Raw genomic sequence first — 26099 nt, forward strand, 5'->3', positions numbered from 1 at the left:
CCTCAATCATTTGTTGTAACACGTCTGCATTGTTGCTGAATAGAACAGTGTCATCGGCAAACGGAAGGTTGCGGAGATATTCGCCGTCGACCTTTACTCCTAAGCGTTCCCAGTTTAATAGCTTGAATACTTCTTCCAAGCACGTAGTGGATAGCATTGAAGATATTGTGTCTCCTTCTCCGACCCCTTTCTTTATAGGTATCTTCCAGCTTTTCTTGTGTAGAATTAAGGTAACTGTGGAACCTCTGTAGATATTTTCCTAGGTATTTATGTAAAATGTTCTGTACTCTTTGATTACGTAATGCCTCTATGATTGCTGGTATCTCTACTGAAACAAATGCTTTTTCGTAATCTATGAAAGCCATATAGAGAGGCTTATTGTACTCTGCGGATAACCTGATTAATGACGTGGATGTGATCCATTGTAGAGTATCCCTTCCTGAAACCAGACTGTTCTCTTGGTTGACTAAAGTCCAATGTTGCCCTTATTCTATTGGAGATTATTTTGGTAAATTTTTTTTATATAAAACTGAGAGTAAACTAATGGGCTTATAATTTTTCAATTCCCTAATGTCTTCCTTTTTGTGGATTAGTATAATGTTTGCATTCTGCCAGTTTTCTGGAACCCTGGCTTGCACTCGACAGACACTTCGTATAAAGAGCTGCCAATTTTCCAAGCATTATGTCTCCATCTTTGAATAAATCTAGTGTTATTCCATCTTCTCCTGCCACTCTTTCTTGTTTCATGTCTTGCAAGGCCCTTCTGACCTCATCGCTAGGTATAGGAGGAGTTTCTGTATCCTGTTCATTACTGTTTCTTATGGAGGTATCCCGACTCCTCTGGGTACTGTACCGGTCATTATAGAGTTCTTCCGCTGCTTTTACTATATCTTCGAGATTGCTGATAATATTACCCTGCCTATCTTTCAGTGCATACATCTTGGTTTGTCCTATGCGAACTTTCTTCCTCTGATTTCTGGCTGTATCCACTTGTTACGGCTTCTTCAGTCTTTCCACGTTATAGTTTTGAATATCACTTATTTTCGCCTTGTTGATCAGTTTTGACAGTTTCGCGAATTCTATCTTTTGAGTTGGACACTTTCATTCTTTGTTGTTTCTTCATTAGATCCTATTTTATTTGGAAGGGCTTGCCTACTGGTTGCCTTGTTGTCTTGCCTCCCACTTCAGTTGCTGCCTCTGAAGCCAGGGTAGTTACGATTTCATTCATTATCTCTGTCATCTTCATCTCTCTGTTCTGAGGCTGTATATTTGTTTGCAAGTACCAGCCTGAATTTGTCTGCTTTTACCCTTACTGCCTCTAGGTTGAACTGTTTCTTCATGACCAATTTTACTCTTTGTCTTCAAATTGAGGGAAATCATAGCCCTCACTAACATATAATCACTGCACTTTATCCTACCTCTATCACTCCTACATCCTGCGCTATGGTGGGATCAGTAGAAAGTATGAAAGCGATTTCATTTGTTGTTTCACCATTAGGGCTTTTCCTGGTCCACTTTCTGTTGCTACGCTTCCTGAAAAAGGTGTTCATTATTCGAAGCTTATTCCTTTCTGCGAATTCTACCAGCACCTCTCCTCTAGCGTTTCTAGAATCGACGCCGTAGGTTCCAATTGCTTGTTCGCCAGCCTGCTTTTTTCCCACTTTTGCATTGAAGTCACCCATTACTACAGTATACTGAGTTTGTACTTTTCTTATTGCTAATTCAACATCTTCATAAAACTGATCTACTTCATTGTCGTGACTGGATGTTTGAGCGTAGGCTTGTACTACTTTTAATCTATACCTCTTCTTAAGTTTGATTATGACTGCAGCTACCCTCTCATTAATGCTCTAGAATTCGTCAATGTTGCTTGCTATGTCCTTATGGATTAGGAATCCTGCCCCGTATTGCTTCTTATCTGGGAGGCCTCTATAGCAAAGGACATGTCCGTTATTCAGCACTGTATAAGTCTCACCAGTTCTTCTAATCTCACTAAGGTCGATGATATCCCAAACAATGTCTGACAGTTCCTCAAAGAGACCTGCTAAGCTAGCCTCACTCAACAGAGTTCGGCAAGTAAAGGTTGACAGGGTCAGTTTCCATTGGTGGCCTGTCCGGACCCAGAGATCCTTAGCACCCTCTGCTGCATTACAAGGCCGACGACCACCTTGGTCAGGTACTCCGCAGCTGCTGGGGACTGAGGGCCACAGGGTTAATTGTAGGGATCATTTGGGAGGTAGTGGCCGTATACTGCCCCAGGGAGGCCAATTCCTGTTCTGGTGAGGGAGTGTCCTTGTTGAAGCTTAGTGGGCCTTCCTAATTTAGTTGTACCGGGATTAGTATAGCCCACGGAGTAAGACATTTGGGAGGTGAAACTCCCGTCAGCGCGAGTGAGCGCGGACGACCAGATAAGGTCACAATTGTTGTATGCGCCGACAGCGCCATGCGGTGCGTCGTAGAAGCCGCCGGAAAAAAAAAAAAAAAAAAAGCAGCGCCCGGGCAGGCGGCTCCGGCCACTCCGCCGCGCTCTCAACGGCGGTAATTTCTTTCCAGCCCGCCAGGGGCCGCTAGCACGATAACGGCTCCGCGGGCTTGTGACCTTTTCTGGTCGCCGCAAACAGCGGAGTTTCCACTCCTAAATGTTTCTTGCTCCGTGGTATAGCCCCACTTGCTCTCAGCATCTTTTGCCAGTGTCAGGCGTCACTCCAAGCCTGCAGATGTAGTGGACTGGAGGAGGTGAATTTCAAGCTTACCATTGTCAAAAAAAAAAAAAGAAAAGGCCTATGGAAGGATTCGAACTTTTGACTATGGCAACTGAGCATTCGACATAGCTTAGTCAAGTAATCCCGTTGGTGGTGAGGCTATCTTATCGCCAAAAAGTACAGCCGAGAGCGCCCTATGTGCCTAAAAAACTTCTTTGATTTATCCGCAATAGATGTGTTTTCGTGATCGCGATGGGTAACTCAATATAGAATGATTTCTAAGCGATTCTGGCCTTGTAGTTCCGGAATTCTCGCGTGTGCAGGCGGCCGCGAACTCGCCTAGGCAAACGATACAGGCGTTCCGAAAGCCTTTCACAGTTGCGAATTCATGCTCGTGATCTACAGGAGTACAAACGGAAACCCGCGAAAATGAATGTGGAAGAAATGAACGGACGCAAACTACGACCTTTCATATATATATTTTTTTTACTTAATGAAAATCTGTATGTGAACTATGCAACTGTTGTTGTTACGTTATTTTTCTTATTGTTTGCATGATACTGCAAACCTTCTCATCACTTTTTCTCTTCCTTTAGCGCTGCAATTTTTTCGGGGGGTGGGGGCTCTTACTAGAAAGTCAGCGCGAGGCATGTTGGTAGAGTCAGTTTAAGTGAGTTTAGTAAATCTCAAATGCCTGAAAGCATGCTTGAATTTTCCATGGTATACAGGTTTTGATGATGGTGGCATGGCATAGTATTTCTCAGTGTTTCTAACATCTTGGTTTCGGAGTCTCCCATACGCAAGTGGCCATGAACACAGCTAGATGCACAAATTTGAACAGCACCTAAAAGTAGTGTGGAAAAAAAAAAAAGGAAAATAAGAATTTAGTTCACTAGCCACGTATGGAGGGAGGTACACCAAACAGTTCACGGTCTCGGTTGCCTGTCTCATGCATCGGAGAAATCTTTCCAAACGAGGCGGAACTGGTACTGATGCACCGCGCAAGGCTGAGATGTCAGATGTGAGGAGGGTGCATAGACAGAGACTTTTGCTCAAAGGCAAATCCTCAGTGGCGAGACAGGCCATCAAACAATAGTTCTGAGCCGCACCTAAAATAGGCGACCTTGGAAGTGACCTTGCTCTATGACTGTAATGTGCTGATACGACGCCTCCTTTAAGCTACAGCGTAAGCGTCTGCGATCAGTTAGACATTGTTTGTACACTTTGTGCAAGAAACCTACCGACGTCCATTTTGCTGCCATACTAGCAATACATGCAATTTACCGGTTGCGGACACATGCTCGTGATCTAGAGAAGTACAAACGGGAACCCGCAAACACACACACACACACACACTACACTATATACACTGAAACTCTCACTTTTGAACGACTTGGAAGACTCCGCCACCGGGTTCTCTGCGACACAGAGCTCATACCGCTACTCACATTTAAAATGATAATTATGTGCACGATGTGCTTGCTTTGATTACAAAAAGAGGGGAATCTGATTGGCAGGGCATTTCGTAAATTTCTGCAACCCATTTTGTAAATCTTACGAGCCTAAAAAACTTCTTTGAGTTATCCGCGATAGATGTGTTTTCCTGATCGCTATGGGTAACTTGATATAGAACGATTTCGAAGTGGTTCTGGCCTTGTAGTTCCGGAATTCTCGTGTGCGCAGGCGGCCATGCATTTGGCTAGGCAAACTATCCAGGCGTTCCGAAGGCCTATCACAGTTGTGAATTCATGCTCGTGATCTACAGGAGTACAAACGGAAGCCGGCGAAAACGAATATAAGTGTAAATGTAGAAGAAGTAAATGAACGCAAACTACAACCTTTCATTTACTTATTTTCTTTTACTTGAAAATCTGTATGTGAACTTTGCAACTGTTGTACTTGCAACAAAGAGTCCGTTCAACCTTTTTTTTTTTTTTCTCTAGAGTGAATGTCCAGTCAAAAAGGGTTCTTTAGGGATGTATCAATCAAGTTAACCCTTTCAGCATCACTGACATATCGCTTTATTTCCGTCCTGCCATGTCCCTTTTGTCATTCCTTTTGTCAGATAGGAATGTGAGTACCACAACCACAAAAGAAGTTGCCATTATTCGTGTAATTTTTTTCATTTCTGCAAAGCCAAAAATAAACAGTTGTGTTCATTTCATAATATCCGAGAGAGAAACACTATGCTGGGGGTTGATCACCTCTGGAAAAAACCGATGCTGAAAGGGTTGGTTTATGCTATTAACCCTGCTGCAGTCAGGTTTTTGCACCATAGAGGCCAGTAACAGTGCTGGAAGGAATCTGTGCAGCTAAGGAAGCCTATGTGTTCTTGATATTTTTGGCGTTGGGGAGTCATGCTTTGCTTGGTTGGTTGGTGGTCTGTGCAAAGCAAACGAGTGTGCTCTGCCATGAATGTTCGCAATCAGTTGGACACCCAGGTGAGCAGTGTGGTCTATTGGAGAAAGTTGGTGTGGGCTGCGCAGCTGCGAGGTAAACTGTGCAGCGAGTAATGGTTAACACCTGCAGTGACCGCATGATGACTTCAGCCCGTGAGTTCAAGAGGATTCATGTAGCAGAGCTTCCTCTAAGAGCCATAGTTCATGGGAACTTTCTTGCCGTGCCATGGTTACATCCACTTACATGTTTCGTTGTTTTCAATCTTTTTTTCTTTCTTTTTTTTTCTTACTCTTTTTTTCTTTTTCTGTGGCTTAAAGGGGCGTGAAAACGAAACATCAATTTAGTGAAAACTTTTTCGTTGATTTTCAGTAGGAGATTGTTTACTAGATATGAAAATGAAGGCCAAACTGACATTTTTTGAATTTGTGTTGAAAGATAAGCACTGGAACGTCTGTGTGGCATCATGGATATTTTTACTATTTAGGTTGTTGTGGCTCAGTAGAAGTTCTTCAAGATCACCAAGTTCAGTCTTTGGCTCCTGCACTTGAGCACATCACAAAATTGATCATGTCGCAGTGAGCTGGCGTGGGAACTTATAAACAGGGTCGCCACTTACTCGTTTTTTCCTTTAACAAAGCGAATAGCTTTCTTTGGCTCTTGCGCCTGTTAATGGTTGGTCGGTAACCACGTTTTCTCCACCGACACAAAGGGCATGTGTTCTCGCGCATCTGAATTGCAAGGTGTGTTATGTACCAGTTAACGTTAGCCAAGCTGCTCAATAGGGAGGGGGGAGCATCGTCGTTAGAAGTCTGACGACCAAGCGCCGTTGGTCTTATCATACCAGCACATTTTTGCAAGCTGTAAATTTGCATGAAAGCCAACACACCCTTCTCCAATGGGCTGGCACCGCCAGCAGAGATGACGTGATCTTAATGTCATCCTTGTTAGCGTTATATCAATATTAGAAAACATTCACAAAATTGACCTACTACCGAATTAAAATTATTAGTTGCTGCTTTTACAAAAAAATTTTGAGTCATGGAATTTACCCTGCAAAAGTCTAGGAAAACCTTGAGAAGTTTGAATATGTTGAAAAGGGAATTCACTAGACACCCTGATTTACATAGCAGTGACATGACAGATGGCTCAGAAATATGGTGGAAAGCATTGGCTGCATGCCAAAGTACATTTTCGGCTACCTTGCATCGAATCAGCGGAAACGAGGGTAAAATTTTCCATTGGCAGAGTAGTTTCACGCCACATTGTGTTTTTTCGAGAGCAGCTGACGCTCCGCGGCAGAGGGACACGGTGGGATCACACTCCTGCTCAGCTGATACCTACTATAGCCTCAACTTCGCTGCCAAAATATAATTTAGTTGATTGGATAGGTGTAGCCCTTTAGTAATAGTAGCATGCTGTGCAGACTACAAAGCAATGAAAATTTATTTTTCTCCTTGGTCTTGTTATTTCCTGTCCCTTAGGCAGAAATTGTGTCCTGGCAAAGAGCAGTTGCATTCTATGAATGCACTGCCTACTAGTGGAAAGCAGGCTAGGAGACACACACTCTGAGCAGTGCCATTCACTGCATACTTGCTAGAAGCATACTAGATTGGGCAGGGTTGCATGTAAGTATTATAATGGAACACATAGAGGAGGACTCTTAGCCAAGGAACATATGCAAGGGAGGTGACAGGGCCACCTGGGACACGAGCTCTGCAGGCTGCCTGTTGAGGGATATTGATACAGTTTAAGGGACTGCTTTGCTTTTTTTTTTGTCCTTTTTAATCTCGCCATACGTCCTCCGCTGCTGCTGCTCCAGATCCGGTATGCGAGTCGGACCATTGTGGAAATGGCTTTTTTTTTTTTTTGAGAGCAGATGTCTGAAATAGTTTCTGCATCACTTTGCTTCCCACTTGAAGATGGGATTAAGGTTTGTCACTTGATGGATTTTCCCACTCTTTTTGTTGCTGTACCAGGAGGGCCAGACACCATCAGTGGACCACTTCTCTGGCGTGGGAATCAGGGTGAGTTTTGGCCTCATTATCTCCCTCTATCTCTCTTCTTTTTTTGTTGTTGTTGTTGATTGGGTTGCAGTAAATATGGTATGTGCGTAGTTAACTAGGCGGGTAGTATGTTCAGAGTTGCACCAAAGTGCTGCATTTGGGACTTGCTACACCAAGATGCTCCAAAACACTGAGCGTGACCACCAAGCTGTGTTCATGTTCAAGCCAGTTTTAAAGAGGAGTAAAAAAATGGTCTATGTTTTGTCAACTTCATCCTAAGATATCTGTAGCTGCCGCACTCTCAGAGTATCGTGCCATTTTAGCCTGCATTCCGCTGCATTCACATGTGATAATGTGTGCCTGTATTAGCATGCCTGCAAACCTGAGCTCATGTTTTGTCGGGGAGTTGCATATCTTCATATTTATCTTGCGATATGCCAGCACTATCACACCTGCCAGACAAAACACGCTTCGCTGGCTTGGTAATCCAGGTTGAAAGAAGCCTGTTAATACTCATTCAATTTGAGTGTGTCTTTTTGTGTGTGTGTGTGTGTGTTGGGGGGGGGTGCATGTGTAAGTGTTTCATTTACAGTGGTGTGAGTACATGTGTTAAAAGGTAAATATGAAACCTTCAAATGGGCCGCGCGTCACTTGCGAGGAGCACCATAGCAGTGTACAAGTCGCATTTAAGTCTAAGGACATTTTGTTTAAGGTATTTGAAGTGTCCATAGTGCAACAATGTTACCGCCTCTGTCGAATACTAATACCGTAGAACCTCGTTTAAGGCCGACCCACATGGAGCGAACTTTTCTGACGAACTTGCGTTGGCATGCCTTCGTCGTGCTGCACATACATGCAACGAACAGCAGGTGGCGCCGCCAGGCCACTGCCACCATGATTTCAACCAGAAGTCGGATGAAGTCTAGCCCTGATTGGTCCGTGCTACCTGCGTGTGTTCGCTGCTTCCGCTGGCGGCAGTATCGAGCCCGGCTTGATCGACAGCGAACAGCAACGTTTTGGCTTCCGGCTGCCGCTTTTTCGCCGGAAAGTAACTCCGTGTGCGTGGGCCTTTATACAATCCTGTTTTGTACTATTACTCAGCACACTGCAGGTTGATTTGGTATAGTTACATTGCACTCTGAAGGAGCCAAAGGCTTCTACTGTGCTTTTAAATACATGTCACACCAGCGTTGGTCTTGTAGTGATCAATTTCTTACTGCCAAATTAATCAAAATAGAGTTTGCAAACAATACTTCTGAACTTATTTAATGTCTCTTTAGCATCGTAAACAACAAAGCTACAATTGCTAGTATTGGCAGTGCCCGAGAAATTAATGCCAGCTTCGCTGTGTGTGAGGTAGCCCAAACTGGAACTAGACTGGATGGAGCCAAATTTGAGGACCAAGTTTATGTGCCATTAATGGGCTGTGTTGTCACATATTTGCTGCGCTACATGCAGTACTACCTCACAAATCATTGGACCTGCACTACCCAAGCAGACATTGCTTATAGAGTTAAAGCTCGATATAATCATCACCGCACAGCTATTAAATTAAACGTTCTATTAAATGTGACATAAAATGTCACATTTTAATAGAACGAAATTTCAATATAGACAAAGCAAATCGCTAATTTTTCCGACTTCGCTATATCGAGGTCTAACTGTAGTATCACACAATAAATGTCGTGTATGTTATCAGATGTCAATTCTGCACATTGATAACAGCTTGTTTAGTCACTGCTCATCACTTCAAGCCTCTATCGTGTTTTGGACGAATTGCACAGCAGTCAGCTAAATCTTTTTCAGGTGTCATTTGTGGGCAAGTCAAGCGAGATGAAGGAAATGCAGCAGCTGTCAGGTGGTCAGAAGTCGCTGGTTGCATTGGCACTCATCTTTGCAATCCAGAAGTGCGACCCTGCACCCTTCTACCTGTTTGATGAGATTGACCAGGCACTTGACTCACAACATCGCAAAGCAGTTGCAGGCAAGTTGACCACTTACAAAGGTCCTATTCTCTGTCTACATTTGGTGTGCACAGAAAACACGAATGAATTGAACATCTTAGCATGCCTAAATAGTGCAATTTTCGAATGGTATATACTACTGCAGTAAAACCACGTTAATTGATATTGCACAGGACCAAAAAAAATTGCAAATGAACAAAATGTTGTATCATTGAGGGTATCAAGAAAATAATAAGCAAATGCTTACTACATCAACAAACATTTATTTGCTAAATGAATCAGCGACTCCTGTTTCTATTTTGCACGAAAGCAGTATGGAGGCTGCAATCCTCATAATCTTGTGGCTGATTAGCACTCGCTGCGGCGGAGGCCTCTCGACTTCCTTCACAACGCGGCCACAGCTCGCGTGTTCATCCGAGACGTGCTTTTCATTACCACGCGTGCATCCCGGATATTTTTCCGCCTCTGAGCTAACAGATCTGCGGTCTATCACGATGTAGCCGGGGTTCTTCATTCTTGACAGCTTCCTCCGTGTTTGTAACATTGCACGAGTAAAAACAAAACTACTGTTTGCTGCAACCGGTGCAGACGAAACCGCTGTTGCTATCAGAGTGATCATGCACGGCAACCATTACTAAAGGCGTACAGCTGATGCGTGCACCTAGTCATAACAAAATTACTGTTTGCTGCTGCATCCACTGCGGATGAAACCATGGTTTTTATCAACGCGATCATGGATGCTGACCGCGTAGTTCTGAAGGCATGCGGCAAACATATCATGCATGGTGGTAAACACAAGAATATTACAAAGCCATAAATCAGCACGAAGTGCTCTGGTGCTCCTTCCATTCATGTACGTGTTCTGCTGATGATTATGGCGATGTTAATTCTGCGGCATTGTTTCGGTTGGACACTACATCGATAAAGCTACACTGGTGTACAGTGTTGTACTAGATCAGAGGCTTGCACTGCTCTCTCGGCAAAGTGATCACCGTGAACATAAGACAAGGCATGGTAGTATATGCAACAGTTTATTGCAGCAGGCACTTGGCTGTTTGTGTTTAAACCCTAAGTGACGACACAATACCAGGGCACACTGCAACACATGTAGAGCGGCCATATTTGCACTCTGCCTTGGCCATGTTGCTTAAAGGAGTAAGTAATGTTCAAGTAAGAAAAAGGTAATTGTATCCAGTTGCAGGAAATCTTTTATTAATTAAAAGAAGAATTTAAATGCATCGGTTTCTATTAGAATTTCAAGGGGATAGAGTTACAATTGCGGTGTTATATTATACGGGGATAGCCGATATCCTAATTGACATTAAGAGAAAGAAATGGAGCTGGGAAGGTCATGTAATGCGTAGGTCAGATAACCGGTGGACTGTTAGGGTTACAGAATGGGTGCCCAAGAAGAGGCAAGCACAGTCGAGGATGGCAGAAGACTAGGTGGGGTGATGAAATTAAGAAGTTCACAGGCGCTAGTTGGAATTGATTGACGCAAGACAGGGGTAATTGGAGATGGCAGGGTGAGGCCTTCGTCCTGCACTGGACATAAAATAGGGTGATGATGATGATCGATCGTTTTTTTTTTTTTCCCCCTCCTGTTTCAGACATGATTCATGAGCTCTGCAGTGGGGCACAGTTCATCACGACAACCTTTCGTCCCGAGTTGCTGGAGAAGGCAGACAAATTTTATGGTGTCAAGTTCCGTAACAAGGTGACCATTGCTTCTTTTGTCGGCCAAAGAACAACATGCACATTTTCAGTCCATCCATCCTTCCTTAATATTTATTTTTGCTTTTATTTTAAATTTGTTTATTGCATATTTAAAAGAGCTCCTCTGCAACTGCACGTTTGTTAGCAGTGTTCACTATTTTTCATATGCTGTGTGCTGACTGGTGTACTGGCTGATTGATCCTATGTGGAACATAGGATTACAGAACAAGCCTTGAAACCTAGCTTCATCCTTGGATAGTGCTTGCTGTTGATCAAGATATATTTGCATCTCTGCAGATCCCTTCTTAGGCAGAAATACTGGGCTCTTTGGCAGTTGCACTAAATAATAATGAAGCGTTTAATTCAGACTTAATGCAATACAGCACGTGTTTTCACCACCAAAGAAAGCAGTGGAGGCCCTTTTCATCTCTGTCAATTTCCACTCGCTTACAAATGTGTAAAATATGTGTAACTGTGCTTAAATTAGTCATATCATAAGAGGCCAACAAACACTGACACCAAGGACAACATAGGGGAAATTACTTGTGCTTAATAAATGAAATAAAGAAAGGATAAATTAATGGAAATCAAAGTGGATGAAAAAACAACTTGCCGCAGGTGGGAACCGAACCCACAACCGTCGCATTGTGCGGCGAGCGGCTACGAGTAAGGCTCGATGTGACGGTGCCTTGGGTGTTGTCACCACTGACATTTGTGTGCAGCACAACTTTCCCGCGACAAAGGGCCGCTCTCGTCGTTGGTGGAACCAAAGCGTGCGAAGAAAAGTGTAGTGCCGCGCAAGACGGGCTGTGCGGTGATGATGTGGCGCCAGAGTAGCACGCATCGTCTGTATGGAAAAAGAGCACTGCATGAGCGGAGGTATTTCTGCAGTGGCTGCTCTGAATCGCACCCACTCGTCACCCGTGCGCTGCCTCTCTCGATCTCCAGCTAGGCGATGATGCGAGACTTCGATCTGCTTGCAATATGCCGCACGAGACAGATTGTCTACGCCAGCTACGATACTCACTGCGTTATCTTCCCAATATAAACTGTGTGCCTATATAAACATAATACAAAATATTGACACGTGAAATGAAAACATCTAGTATAAAGCTGCTCTCAAATTTTGCATTAAGGCACATTCACACCGAAAGCGGAGTGTCTGAGCGGCCAAGCGGATTTTCGAGGTGGCGAGTTCGCACGCCTATTCAGATGGGATGACTTGCCTGGCGGCCCGCGCCGCCTAGGAGGCGGAGCATCTAGCGTTTTTGTGGCACATGTGTCGCCATCTCTTGGCACCCGTCATCCTTCCTCAACACGCGCGAGCGTTGTCATCGCGCCACTGTCATCTGGCCAACCGCTCTCGCTTGCTAACCACTTGTGAAGAATGATCAGCTCGGACGAAGAAGACGAAATAGTTGGCATTCTACTCGCCGCTTCTTTAGCAACTTTTCAAGACGAGCAGCAGAAAGCTCGAAGGAAGGCAGTCCACCAACGCTGTTGGTGGGTTCGCCCTGCCTTGCAAGAAGGAGAGAGAATGGGTCATGCCAGTGCTTTGATTCTTGTATTCAGTCTCCTTGTATATGTTGTGTCTCTTGTCATATAGCATCGGGCAACATTTGATTGTGTCGATCAAAAGTGCAGCGCAAAATCCAGCTGTCTCAGTGGATGCTATTTTGAGCCGGCTTGTCTGCTTGAGCCCTGATTGGCTGCAGGAAAGTGGGAAGCTCCGACGGGGCGGAAAAAAATGGTCCGAGAACGATCGGGCTGCCCGCCTCATTTTCCGCCTGCTTTGCCCGCTTTGCCTGCCCCGCCTTCGGTGTGAATGTGCCCTTAGGGAGTATCGTAATCGTCGGAAAATTTTTGTTTTCTCGTTTTTTCCACAGCAATGAAAAATTGCACCTCTCTCACATGAGCATGTGACTTGTTTGACTTTTCCCGATGCATTTGTATGCGTTTCTACAACAATCTCCTACTGGGCAAAACTGGCACTGCTTCTTTGAAATGGGATACCTATTGTCCCACACTATTTTTTTCGCATGGCTTCACCTACTAAGTGCACAGCGGCATTGTACCGATATGCTTCCTGTATCGTACGCACGTCTTTGCCGGCAGATGCAGCACCTAACTTGTCAGCTATCTCTGTGCCTGCGCTGCTTCCAGCCATGTGCACATGCAGCCCTTACCGTATTTATTCGAATCTAGGCTTTTTTTTCTTCAAATAATCATATTCCAAACTCTAGGGTCGGCTTAGATTCAAGGATTTTAAAAAACGCGCCAGTTTTTCATTGAAACTGCTAAATATGGTGCATAGCTAGCGCCATTTAGAAAAGTCAGTATCGCAGCCGCTACTGACTAAGCCGTGCAAGTAGCCAACCGTACACAAGCGAGGTTGCCGTTTTGACCTGTGTCGTGTCGGCCATATCGGTGTGCGGCGTGGTGTTATTGCGATGGCACCAAGCAGGAGATGCCACTACAGTGCCGCTTTCAAGCAAAAAGTTGTGATAGCCGCAGAGGCATCGTCGAACCTTCAAGCCGGGCGGGACTTTGGCGTCGACGAGAAAAACGTCCGTCGTTGGAGGGGACAACGACTGCAGCTTTTTGCCGGCGCAACGATAGGTGCTGCAGCAAGGATGGCATTTAGCGGACCAAAGAAAGGCCGTCACCACGTAGTGGAGCCCTGCAGGGGCAACTGCGTGAGCAGGCGTTTGGTGTGTTGCAACACTAGGTACCCGTGCACACGAGGGTTCGCCCCTCCTGCGTGTAGCCGTGCGCGGCTTATGCCCCAACCACTGGCACGCGCCGAAAGCTTCGGCGCGCGCTGGCAAGCGAACGCGTCGCTTCGCTTCGGCTGGAGGAAAAGGGCGCGCAACCACTGGAGACAAGCTCCGACACGCGCCGAAGCTCGCTCCTCGGCTGCGGCGCACTGTTGCTGGACTATTCCGTCTTCACCCGTCAAAGTCCGGCCTAAAACAGCCTGCTGTAAAGTAGGCTTGAAACAATAAGTTAGTGATCTGTATGTGCTTTTAGATATAAAAAACACGTTTGAATAATGAATATACACCTGCCGCAACAGTTCGTTTTTATTTTTGAAGTAACAATAGTGTACAAAATATCGACATCAGCGCTCAAGCGTCGTCTGTCTGCAAGATCGCTTTGCAAACACCTGCACGACGATGCCATATATCACTGTTGTACCATTTCATTTTTTGGTAGCTTATTGGACAGCCAACTATGTAAGAATTAGGCGTGCAATGTATAACTGAAAAAAATCTGTGTTGGAAATATTGCCACGTAGTAGTGACGGTAAATAAATAGTGCCGGCTCAATTGCAACGATAGCGGCGAGCAGTGTCGACAATCGTAGAAAATCTCATCTGCGGGTCAAGCGCGTCGGTTTGCATACGTCAGTCATCGAAAGTTACAGCCTATTCGCTGGTGCCCGCGCGCCTTCCAGAAACTACAACACAGTTCGTGTCGCGTATGCAATCAGTTTAGCAAGGTTCGTCGACAACAGACTGAACCATCGATAACATTCGCGAAACTTCCGATACGTTAAGGCGCATCCTGCACCAAGCGATAACGTTTAAAATTTTTTAGCCGGGGAAATACGGTAACCGGATACAAATAAAGCATCCGTGTCAATATAATTATGCTTGTTGGTGCATGAGAGAAACGTGAAAAAGTGGGTTCTGAGAAAATCAGCAAAACAGAATCGAAACACCTGTAGCACTCACAAAAAAATAAAAACTAGATTAGCTAAAATGTATGTAATTCGTATCTTGTCTCCCCCCAATTCTTGATTCTGCCAAATCTAGCCCATGGAGCACCTCTATTATTCTAGGTTGTTTTGATGCATCAACACCGCATCCAGAGGCCTTCACATTGAGTGTATTGCTACAAAACATTTTCACAGTGTAAGGCCATGTTCTATTGTAACTGGTTTCCACATGTCAAGTTTGCCTTTCCTTACATTAATGAAATGACATACCGTCAGATATTACAAGCTTGAGAATTAGTGAGTTTTAATAGGAGTCTTTCGTTGCCCTTTGCCAAGTCGTACTATTGAAGCACTTATTCGAATGTATGGGAGCAGCTCATTTGCATAGTATAAGAAATATATAAACAGGTTATTTTCACAATTTATACACTTCGTCACCACAAAAAGAAAAATTGCAGTTTATTGTTTTCGGCCTGCTATGATGTTTTGACTGAGAAAGATATATTCAGTTTGTTCTGCGAAGCACGCAATAATTGCTGTGGCATATTATTTTATTGCACAAAACTGCATACAGTAGCCAGCCATTACTAAAACTCAGAAGAAATTAATAGCACAATGCATATGATCAGGCACATAGCATATGATCAGGCACATAGCATATTATTGCACTTTCCTAATTCATGCCAGAACGACGACCACAGGTGTCCTTCTCCAACAAGATCAGCATCCATCGTGCCTCCTTATCATCGGGCTTCACACCCTCAGCATGTTCAACCTCAGCTTTGTGGTGTTTAAAACAACCTCAAGTGTGTCTTACGGTTCCAGGGATAAGAAAGAAGACCGACCTGCCTACCTTGGCCTTGAAGCAAGCAGCTCTGGATTGTTTGCACACTTTCTACTTTGATCGAGTCCACATATATACGGATGGTTCTTCCACTCAGACCAGCTCCACCAGCGCAGTGGTTATACCATCACGATCACTAAGCATCCAATACAAGATTTCTCACTTGACAACATCGACTGGTTCGGAGCTTGTTGCCCTCCGAGGTGCTGTTGATTATATTAATAACCAACCGGCTAATCGGTTGGCAATATTCTGCAATTCAAAGGCGGCCTTACAATGTCTTCTGTCATCTCTTCGTCGCGGGTCATGTGAACAACTCGTGTCGGAGATATGAGAAATGCACCATCACATGATCATGAAAGGACACGACGTCGTGTTTCAGTGGTTGCCTGGTCATTGTGGTATCTCCGGCAATGACCTCGCTGACGAAGCTGCTAGGAAAGCCCACGAAGGAGCAACCCTTGTTTCTGTACCTTTATCGCGGACCGACGCAGCCCAACACTTAGGCAAGCTAGCGCACTCTTTTGACATTGGAAAAGTGGCACACACCTGAATTCACTCAACATCAATTGCATTCCCTCGATCCCTCTATGCAACTGCGGCTGTTACCAGGTCTTCCGCAAAATGAGGAAACAGTGCTGTGCTGCTTACGTTTGGGCGTCGCATTCACCAGTGCATATGCATTTTTGATTGGAATGGCTGATAGCGCCGAGTGCAATGCCTGCGGTGTTGAGGAAACCATAGAACACTTAATGTGCTACTGCCCATCTTTTGAAGATGAAAGGCGAGACCTCTGCAGAGCTCTCAATCAGCTAGATGGAAAGCAGTTCAACTTGAACAAGATCTTGGGACCATGGTCTCGCATATCGCAGCTACAAAAGGCCACAAAAGCGCTGTTGCGATATTTGAAAGATACCAGATTGAGTCGGCGTCTGTGATCCGGACTTAGTGACCGAATGATATCCCCAGTGGACTTTCTCTTCTTTTAATCTTTCCGTCCCCCTTTCGCTTTCCCCAGTGTAGGGTAGCCAACCGGGCTCATCCTGGTTAACCTCCCTACCTTTCATTTATCATTTTCTCTCTCTTTTCTCATGCCCCTTTTTTAATTGCACAAAAGCTACTGCACTAAAATAGTATACTAGTACATACTTAAAAAGCACAATTTTATACTACGATAATAATCAATCATTCAAATTTTTATTGTAGTGCCCAGGAACAGCTAGAGAGCCTTCGTACTGGTGCACTTAATGAGCTTTAAGGAATGTATAATGTCATGGACCACCTTATACAGGAACAAAAGGTGCGATTAATTAAGACTTGAATCTAGAGGTGCGAGTTGAAGCATATTTGAGAAGGCTTAACTGTGGTCGCCAGAATGTCAAAAGTGGTGCTTGAAGATAGACATCAATTTATTCTGGATGCGTTCAATGAGCTCAGAATTAGATTTACTCATTGCACCTCCCTCCTACAGAAGGCATACTCTAGTAGTTGGAGGCACACAGCAGAATTTCAGAAACACAACAGGTGAGTGGAAATCATGCAATATACGGCATGCAATTCCAAGAGCGTGAAGGGCATCTTGTGTAATTATCTATGTGAAGAGAAGCTTAGCATTTTGTCGAAGTGCACACCAAGATCTTTCATTTCATCGACCCTAAGGAGTGGAGCATCACGTAGGGTGTATCAAAATTTCACATGGGGCGTTTTGTGCATATAACTTAATGCCATAGTGTTGGAAGCATTTAAGAGTACTTATTGTTCCTGCACCAGTTTGAGAGTGAAAAAATGTCTTTTTGGAAGTCGATGCAGTGGTGAACACTGTTGACAGTCTGAAATAGTTTTAAGTTGTCGGCACACAAAGTCATGCTGTTCATTTATTAAAATGCTCTTAGCACTAACAGAAGGCGAGGAATCCCATATCGATTCAAACACCTGACACACTGAAGAGGATAGATATAGGTCGGCAGTTAGTAACTGCACATCTAGCACCTGATTTGTGCATGGGCAATGTTCATGCTACCTTCCGAGTGCTAGAAAAGGTACTAGACTTTAGGGAACTATTGAAGATGCTTGTGAGAACGAGGAACAAGAATGCTTCCATACGTCTTCACTCTTTCAGACACCACTTTATCCCGTTGATTGAAAAGTTGCTTTCACCACATCTCTTGCATCCTCAGAATCGTAGGAAGTGTACAGCTGCAGCAAATATTAAGAATTTTCAATTGTTTAGCGAGTTTTGTCTAGTTTACAAATTTCGACTCCATGCGAAAACTCACTACAGGAACACAAAATACGAGAACATGTACTATTTCGTGTTCTGAAAAGCTTGAAAAGCACTTATCCAGCCACTTGACAGTTATGCCTGGTGCACGACATTGTAAAAAAAAACAATGAAAGAAGTGAACCCGCTACATACAACATACTGACACAGAGTAACAACACCCAGCCATCTACCTTCCCACTCATTTTGTTAAAACATTCTGCACGTTATTCAAAATTGCAGCACAGTTCCAATAATAAGTGTTTCAAGATGTATGAAACATATTTTAAATACCATTACTTTCATCAGTGCTTTTGCTATTGATGCACGCTCCTGCTGTGCCCAATTGTGTAGGCAGCGTCTCAAAGGGTTAAGCTCTGTGGAGGAAATACCACCACAAATCCCACAAGAAAGGGAAAGTTTAAGGCAAAGTTTAAGGCACTTCATATACTTGGAAACGAGGTTTTCATTGACTGTTAGCGTACACTGCGCCAGACTGAGAAGGAAGGTTACTTGAAGCATATTTCACACCATATAGCAAACAGAAATGTTCTGCAAAGGCATCAGCAGTGTTCGAGACAACACCACTATTTTCATGAAGAAGACGTACATCTTAGGCACTCTTTTTAGAAAAGAGAGCCCACAAAGCTCCAGAAATATTTTGAATCATGTGTCACGCTGGCTTCAACACAATCAATGTGGTCAAAGTGATGATTCTAATAATAATAATAATCTTAGTGGTAACTTGGCACACTAGACTAAAAAGAAGGCTGATGCCTGTATGTTAGAGCATCTGATAACCAGCCATCTAAAGCAGGAATTTGCAGGATGCAAAAGACACTTCCTTCCCCTCCACGTGCACACACACTTGCTCAATAACACAGCACGACACACACGCACACATTCGACAGGTGCACAACACACAGGAGTGCTAATTCAGTCTGTTTCCAAGGAAGGAGAATCCAAATCGGCAGGGGGGTGGAGAGAAAGCTCTGCATGCCAGATATAATCATGGAGTTGTGGTGTATGTCGGGCCATAGAGGCGTGATGATGATGATAGAGGGCGTGATGATGAGTGATACAGAGAGCTGACATATATGACTTGGGATGATATTCGTGCACTTACTATTGACGATGCAGTGTCATATCTAACTGCATTTATTGTCGACATGGCGTCAATATGTATCCCGCAAACAAATGCATCGCCTATTAAATGACGTGTTCCTTTGTGGAATGATGAATGTAAGGAAGCACGAAAGAAACAGAATAAGGCTTGGAATCAGCTCCGTGACTCTCCGACTACCGAAAACCTTATCAGCTTTAAGCAAATAAAATCAGAAGTTCAAAGAACGCGCCGTCGTGCCAGAAGGAAAAGCCTGGAAAGAAAAGCCTGGAACAGGGTGAACAAAATAAAAAGCCGTGAAACTCATCTCTACCATTAGTAAACACGCAAGGAAATACCCTTGAGGACCAGGCTGATTGTTTAGGAGCACATTTCGAGCACGTTTCCTGTACATCTCATTACACAGATACATTCCTAAAATACCTGCGACAAGCAGAGCAGCCGACTCTGTTTATTTATTTATTTAATTTATTTATTTACCCACAGCGCCACAGTGGCGTTACAGTGGGGGGGTTGTACAAAAAAAAATATATATATTACAAGTGCAGTCACAATGACAATGCAACCACTTCATTGTCAGTAATATCAACAAGAAATGAAGATAAAGCATTCCATTCTTGAACAGTATGAGGAAAAAACGACATCTTGAACATATCAGTTCTTGACCTGAATTCATGCACGTTATGGTTATGATCAACCTGCTCGGATCTGTAGTGTGGATGAAAATTGTACTTTTCCCTAGGAATAGCAATCTTATTGTAATATATGTTAAGAAAAAATTTAAGCCTTAGCTTTTTTCTTCTTACTTCAAGAGGTTCCCATTGTAATTCCTGTTTTATTCCAGACACACTAATGTATCTACTATAATTCCCAGAAACATAGCGGGCTGCTAAGTTCTCGTTTCTTTCTAATTTTTGTATGTCGGTCTTTGTCGGCGGGTCCCATACAGTACAAGCATATTCCAACGCGGACCTAATATACGTTTTAAATAGTAAATCCCTAGAGTCTGGCGGAAACATTCTCATGTTACGGCGCAAAAAACCCAACACTTTGCAAGCTTTCCCAGCAACATAATCAACATGTCGATGCCAGCATTCGAAATTCGTATTTAGTATGTTCAAGAACAGTTTCCAATAAGTGACCGTTTATGTTATAGACGTAATTAGGTACCTTCTTTTTCCTCATGAAACACATGTGCACTGTTTTTTGCAAATTTATATTCATGTGCCACTGTTCGCACCACCGGTGCAATGTATTGAGGTCTTCCTGCAAAGCAAGTGAATCCTGGGAATTTTTCACTTCTCTGCAGACTATACAGTCATCAGCGAAGAGTCGCATGTGGGAAGTAATATTCTCTGATATGTCATTAATGAACACAAGAAAAAGCAACGGTCCGGGAAAACTGACCCCTGTGGGACGCCTGACGTGACGGAAGTTACATTTGATTTGGCTCCGTTTATTGTGACATACTGACACCTTAAACTTAAATATTCCCTAATCCGTTCAACAACCTTGTCATTCACATTTAAACAGCGCAGCTTGTGGACTAAGAGACCATGATCTACTACATCAAAAGCCTTTTTAAAATCAATGAATATGCAGTCAATGATGCTACAACGATCCAAAGCTTTGTGTACCTCATGAACAAACTCGGTTAGTTGTGTAACGCAGGATTTCCCTTGCTGGAAGCCGTGCTGATTTGGATTTAGTAAGGGATTGAGATTATTCATTATGTTCGTATATAGGATGTGCTCTAGAGTTTTACAGACATTAGTTATTAAGGATATAGGACTGTAATTTGAGACCAGTTCCCGAGGCCCGGTCTTATGAATAGGGACCACGCAGGCAACATTCCAATCTGTAGGAAGAGAACTAGTGAGCAAAGATTTCTTGAATAGGAGAGCTAAAAAAAGGAGATACAGATTCGGCACACAACTTTAAAAGGCCATTGGACAAGCCATCAGGGCCTCCAGCTTATGGCGCATCTAGTCGTTGAAGTAATGCAGTAATTCCTGTTTCATTAATCTATTTCTATGGGCGCCATAGGATTAAGCTGAACTGGCTGATAAGGGATGTCACAAGTTGTGCTGGGCCGAAATACCGAACTGAAAAATTAATTAAAGAAGTTTGCCTTTTCAAGACTGCCATCTATCCTGTGGCCATTGTGCGCTATGGTTGGAATGCCTACATTTACCATTGCGTTTGACGTATCGCCAAAATTCCTTTGGGTTCTTTTGGAACCTTGACGAGAAGGAGTCAAGGAAGCCCTTTTTAGCTTTTGCAACAGCCATCTGTAGAGCATTGTTAGCCGCCTCCAAGTTTGTTTTCGTCGAGGAGTTTCGATTCTTCTTATATCTTTTAAACGCTCTTTGGCGTTTGTTATGAAGGCTTCGTAAATCATCATTGAACCATGGCTTATTTTTCCAACGCCTTGGTGACTGCACCCATGAAGGAAAAAACATTTCCTGTAAATCTAACATTTTGTTTTTGAAACTAAGCCACAGATCATAAACACTGCAAGTTTCTGACAAGGCCTTGTAAAGCGGAAAGTAAGCTTCTAACACTAAGTTTATTTCTGCAGTATTGGCTTTCGAGTAATTATATATCTTTCTTGCTGTATTCGATTTTACCTTTTCATAAGACACCTGCATTTGATACAAAACTGATTCATGATCACTGATTCCTGGCAGGACTAAAGTGGACGAAACCCAAGCTGCCCGATTTGTCAGTGCTAAATCTAATATATTGGTTAGTCGAGTTGCTTGGGTCACCATCTGGGTCAATGTGAAATCATGCATGATGTTTAAGAATTAGTTTCCTGCACCAGAGGCAGCTCTGCACGAGCTAGATTGTTGATTGAAACAGAGCTCTGGTAAGTTGAAGTCTCCTCCTATCACAAGGCACTCTGCTTTTATCATTTCTACTGTTTTGTACAATTCTTCCGTCTGTAAAGAAGCAATCGTAATCCCAATTCTCAAAGAGGGCAAGGACCCTTCCTCACTGAACGGTTATAGGCCTATAGCTCTGACAAGTTGTCTAGGCAAACTATTTGAGAAAATGATTAACCGTCGCCTCATCCATTTGCTTGAAATCAACAAGACACTCAATCCCTTACAGTGCAGTTTTATGGAGGGTAGATCCACAAGAGATCACCTTGTCCGCATCGAGGCAAATATCCGTGATGCCTTTGTCCACCGACAGTTTTTCTTGTCAGTATTTTTAGATGTGGAGAAGGCATACGACACAACCTGACGCTTTGGAATCCTGCGTGATCTGTCTGAAATGGGAGTTCGAGGCAACTTGCTGAATGTGATACAGAGTTACCTCTCCAATCACACGTTCCATGTTAGAGTTGGTAACGTTCTGTCTCGTCCATTTACGCAAGAGGCTGGTGTTCCACAAGGTGGTGTACTGAGTTGCACTGTTTTTATTGTCAAAATGAACTCGATGCAAACTGTCATACCAAGTACTATGTTTTATTCTGTATCTGTGGATGACATCCAGATAGGTTTCAAGTCATGTAATCTAAGTATCTGTGAGCGACAAGAACAGCTTTGCATAAATAAATTGTCTAAGTGGGCAGATGAAAACGGTTTTAAGCTAAACCCTCTAAAAAGTACATGCGTCCTGTTCTCTAACAAGAGAGGCATACTGGCGGACTCCGCAATAGATCTAAATGGACAACGGCTATCTGTGAGCCATGAACACAAATTTCTAGGGATCCTTTTAGGCAGTAAGCTAACTTTTCTACCTCACCTGAAGTATCTTAAGGCAAAGTGCCTCAAAACTATGAACCTTCTGAAGCTCTTGTCACGCACATCTTGGGGAAGCGACAGGAGATGCCTTTTAAAGCTGTATAAAAGTCTAATATTAAAACGGCTTGACTACAGAGCAATAGCCTACAATTCTGCTGGCCCTAGTGCTCTGAAAATTCTATATCCTATTCACAACTTAGGCATCTGCCTTGCTACAGGTGCCTTTAGGACTAGACCTGTGCAAAGCCTCTCCTTAGAATCTAACGAATGGTCATTGCACTACCAAAGGGCATATTCAACTTTCTCCTACGCCCTGAAAGTTAACTCAAATATTAAACATTCTTGTCATTTTACTATTTGCAACTTGACCACTGCTAGGCTGTTTCGTAACCGCCCAGCCACTAGGCCTCCTCTGTCCCTCCGGTTGGAAGCACTCTCAGAAAAAATAGGGATCCCTCTTTTACACAATGCCCTAATGGCTCCTACACAGCTTCCACCACCTTGGGAGTGGCAGACTATCCAATATGACATCTCTTTCTTAGAAATATCGAAATGAGCCCCTGAGGCACGCATTTATTCGCATTTTCTGGAACTTAAGGAGAAGTACTCCTGTGATGAATTTTACTCAGATGCTTCGAAGTCTCCAGCTGGTGTTGCTTACACAGCTCTGGGACCCTCATTTTCAACATCTGGAGCATTAAATCCACACACCAGTATCTTTACGGCGGAAGCATACGCTATACTTAGGGCTATTGAACATATAAGGCTCACAAAAATCACTAAGGCTTGTCTTCACAGACTCATTAAGTGTAGTGAGAGCCCTAATTAGCCTACGAAATCGTAAGAACTTTGTTTTGAATGAACTATTTGCATTGTTGTGCTCTGCAAATATGCGCAACCAAGTAATCGTCTTATGCTGAGTACCCGGCCACAAGGGTATAGAAGGCAATGTGGCTGCTGACGAAATGGCTACGTCAGTGAGTTTTAGCGACAAAATGGAAATACCCTCATCCCTGCCGCAGACCTAAAGCCTTTTCTGCGCCGTAAATTGAGGAATAAGTGGCAAGGCTAGTGGGATACACAAGCAATGAGTAAGCTTCATATTGTAAAACCTAAACTGGGGAACTGGATAAGTGGAAAAACAGCACGTTACAAGGAAGTACTTCTTTGCCATTTAAGGATAGGCCACACATAAGGTACTCACTCTTATCTCTTGATTGGGGGCGATCCTCCAACTTGTATTAATGGCGGGAATAGTCTCACAGTACTCCATGTACTTATTCAGTGCCCTGCAATATAAACTGAGAGGAAAAAGTATTTCCCTTCTGCATATCGCGAGAATATACCCCTTCATCCTGCATTTTTTCTTAGCAATGAACCGCTTTTTAATTGGCAAGCAGTCTTAGATTTTTTAGCCGCAACCGACACCCTGAAAATCATTTGGTCAGGCAACTTTTAGCACATGACTAACAGCCCTGCATTCAAGGGCTCTCTTGAAACTCTGGTGACAGTGTTATGTTTTTATTACATCACGTTTTAATGAAAACCCGTTTCCATAGCCCACATCACTACCTAGTCGGCATCATTATTTTAGCACCTATATATTCTACGCCACTTACAGCGACAGGTTTTAGGCCCTCTTACAGCCATGTCACATCTACCATGAGGAATTCATTGTGCACACCATCCCCAATATATCGTCAACATTACCACTTGTCATGGCACTCTTTCGCCAAACCTGGCCCTTGCGCCATAAGACACCACACATCATCAGTGGGGAAGTAGATAGAACTGTAGAGAAGAGGGAGGAAAAAAGGCAGTTCTCATACAAGGGATGGGGGGAGGGGTGGAGGTGACTTGAGAAGGCAACCCCGCAGGGGCGTCTGCGTCAGCAGGCGTTTGGTGTGTTGCGACACCACGTACCCGAGCACACAAGGGTTGGACCCTCCTGCGTGTAGCCGTGCGCGGCTTAGTTGTGTCTGGGGAAAGGGGGATCCTGGAGGTTGAGCCGATGCTCGGTGTTTGGACCTTTAAGGCCCCCCGGTGGAGGCAACACACTCCTTTGGCCTCTGCTTCACACAGACGGCACCCCCAGATTGACCCACCTGGGGGAAATCGGCAGTCGCCTTTCCCTGTCCCCCTCTTCAATCTTTTTCTATCTCTCTCACTTTCAATCTTTCCTGTCTTCTACTCACTTATTCTTACTTCCGTATTTCCGGGCAGCAAGGGTCATATATTCAACCTTGGGTATATACATTAGGTTATAGTGGCAGTGTATAGCTGGCGTCTGCAGGTTTCTTGGAACCTGTAGCATCCCCTTGTTGGGTGCAGTCGTGGGTGGCTACCACTGCTGCCGAATTTTCAAACCATCCAATGGCAGAACCGTTCCTGCGACTTTCAGATCCGCCTCTGAAAAGAGGTCGCACCGAAGCAACTTTCCAGTTCTTTTTAAAACCAACCGAAGACTCATTTCCAAAATACCACGTTTTTCACAGTCAAGGCAACACAGCCATCAGAAAACTGTCACCATTCGTAGTTTCGAAATGCCTAGCAAACACAATTGGACCTGTTTACAAAGCCTCAAAGATGGCTAGCGGAGACCTCCTCCTTGAACTGACCAAGAAAGATCAACTAGAAAAGCTCACCGAACTCACCAATATCGGTGACATCAAAGTAACAATCTCTCCACACCGCTCACTCAACACTAGCAGGGGAGTTATATCAGAAGAAGGCTTCCTGAACCTCAGCGACGAAGAGCTCCTCGAAGGATTTCAGGAGCCAAACGTAATTAAGGTTCAGAGAATTGCACTACGACGAAATTACCAACAGATCCCGACGAAACATGTGATTTTGACATTTCGTAGTAGCATTGTGCCTAGTTCACTCGACGCAGGATATCTGAAAGTAACGTCAGACCGTACATACCCAACCCAAGGCGATCTTGCAAGTGCCAGAGGTTCGGGCATGCATCTCAATCATGCAGAGGCAAAGAAACATGCACAAAGTGTAGTGCCAACGACCATCCATCTGACAACTGCAATGCTCCTGCACAATGTGTCGATTGCAAGGGCGATGATCCTGCTTACTCGCGAAGCTGCCCTTGCTGGAAAAGAGAAAAAGTAATAATCGCAATCACAGTAACGGAAAAGATTTCATTCTATGAAGCGAGGAAAAGGCTAGGGCACTTGCCTCAAGCAAGCTGTGCCAGTGTGACGCTGCAGGGGGCAGCACCACACCAGGTTCAGGAGTCTACAGGGTCCACATCTGGTACTTCTGTAGAAACTCCAACCGCCCCCTTGGTGGCTACAGCAAGTGCTGCTCCATCATCATCGAAGGTGGGCCGGCAGACCTCGGTTTCGCAGGCCCCAAGCTAAACTGAACTGCACGGCCTGGGACACAAGTTTCAGCGCCTAGTTCATGATCCTCCAGCACCTCGGAGAAGGTCATGGAGGTCGATCAAAGAACCTCGGCATCGAGAGATCAGCGCTCTCAGGAGCACGCTAGGAGGGATAAAATTCCTGTAACTACTCTGAGAAAGGGACCGGTAGCCTAAACGGTTACCGCCCTTGTATACATATCCATCTATCTTTACCACGTGCTCTTGAACACAGC

The 26099-nt window shown here is 44.1% G+C and overlaps 1 protein-coding gene across 3 annotated transcripts in view; it reads left to right on the top strand.

Annotated features, from left to right (window-relative positions):
• SMC3 (structural maintenance of chromosomes 3) overlaps positions 1-26099 on the top strand; it is a 573351-nt gene that overhangs the window by 525831 nt on the left and 21421 nt on the right. For all 3 annotated transcript variants that reach the window (XM_070531360.1, XM_070531361.1, XM_070531362.1), the window contains exons 28-30: positions 7079-7126; positions 8912-9089; positions 10680-10786. In XM_070531360.1, coding sequence (XP_070387461.1) covers positions 7079-7126; positions 8912-9089; positions 10680-10786 — 333 coding nt within the window. The remainder of the gene's footprint in view (positions 1-7078; positions 7127-8911; positions 9090-10679; positions 10787-26099) is intronic.

The sequence above is a fragment of the Dermacentor albipictus genome, chromosome 1, assembly GCF_038994185.2.
Source record: "Dermacentor albipictus isolate Rhodes 1998 colony chromosome 1, USDA_Dalb.pri_finalv2, whole genome shotgun sequence".
In the NCBI taxonomy this organism is placed as follows: domain Eukaryota; kingdom Metazoa; phylum Arthropoda; class Arachnida; order Ixodida; family Ixodidae; genus Dermacentor; species Dermacentor albipictus.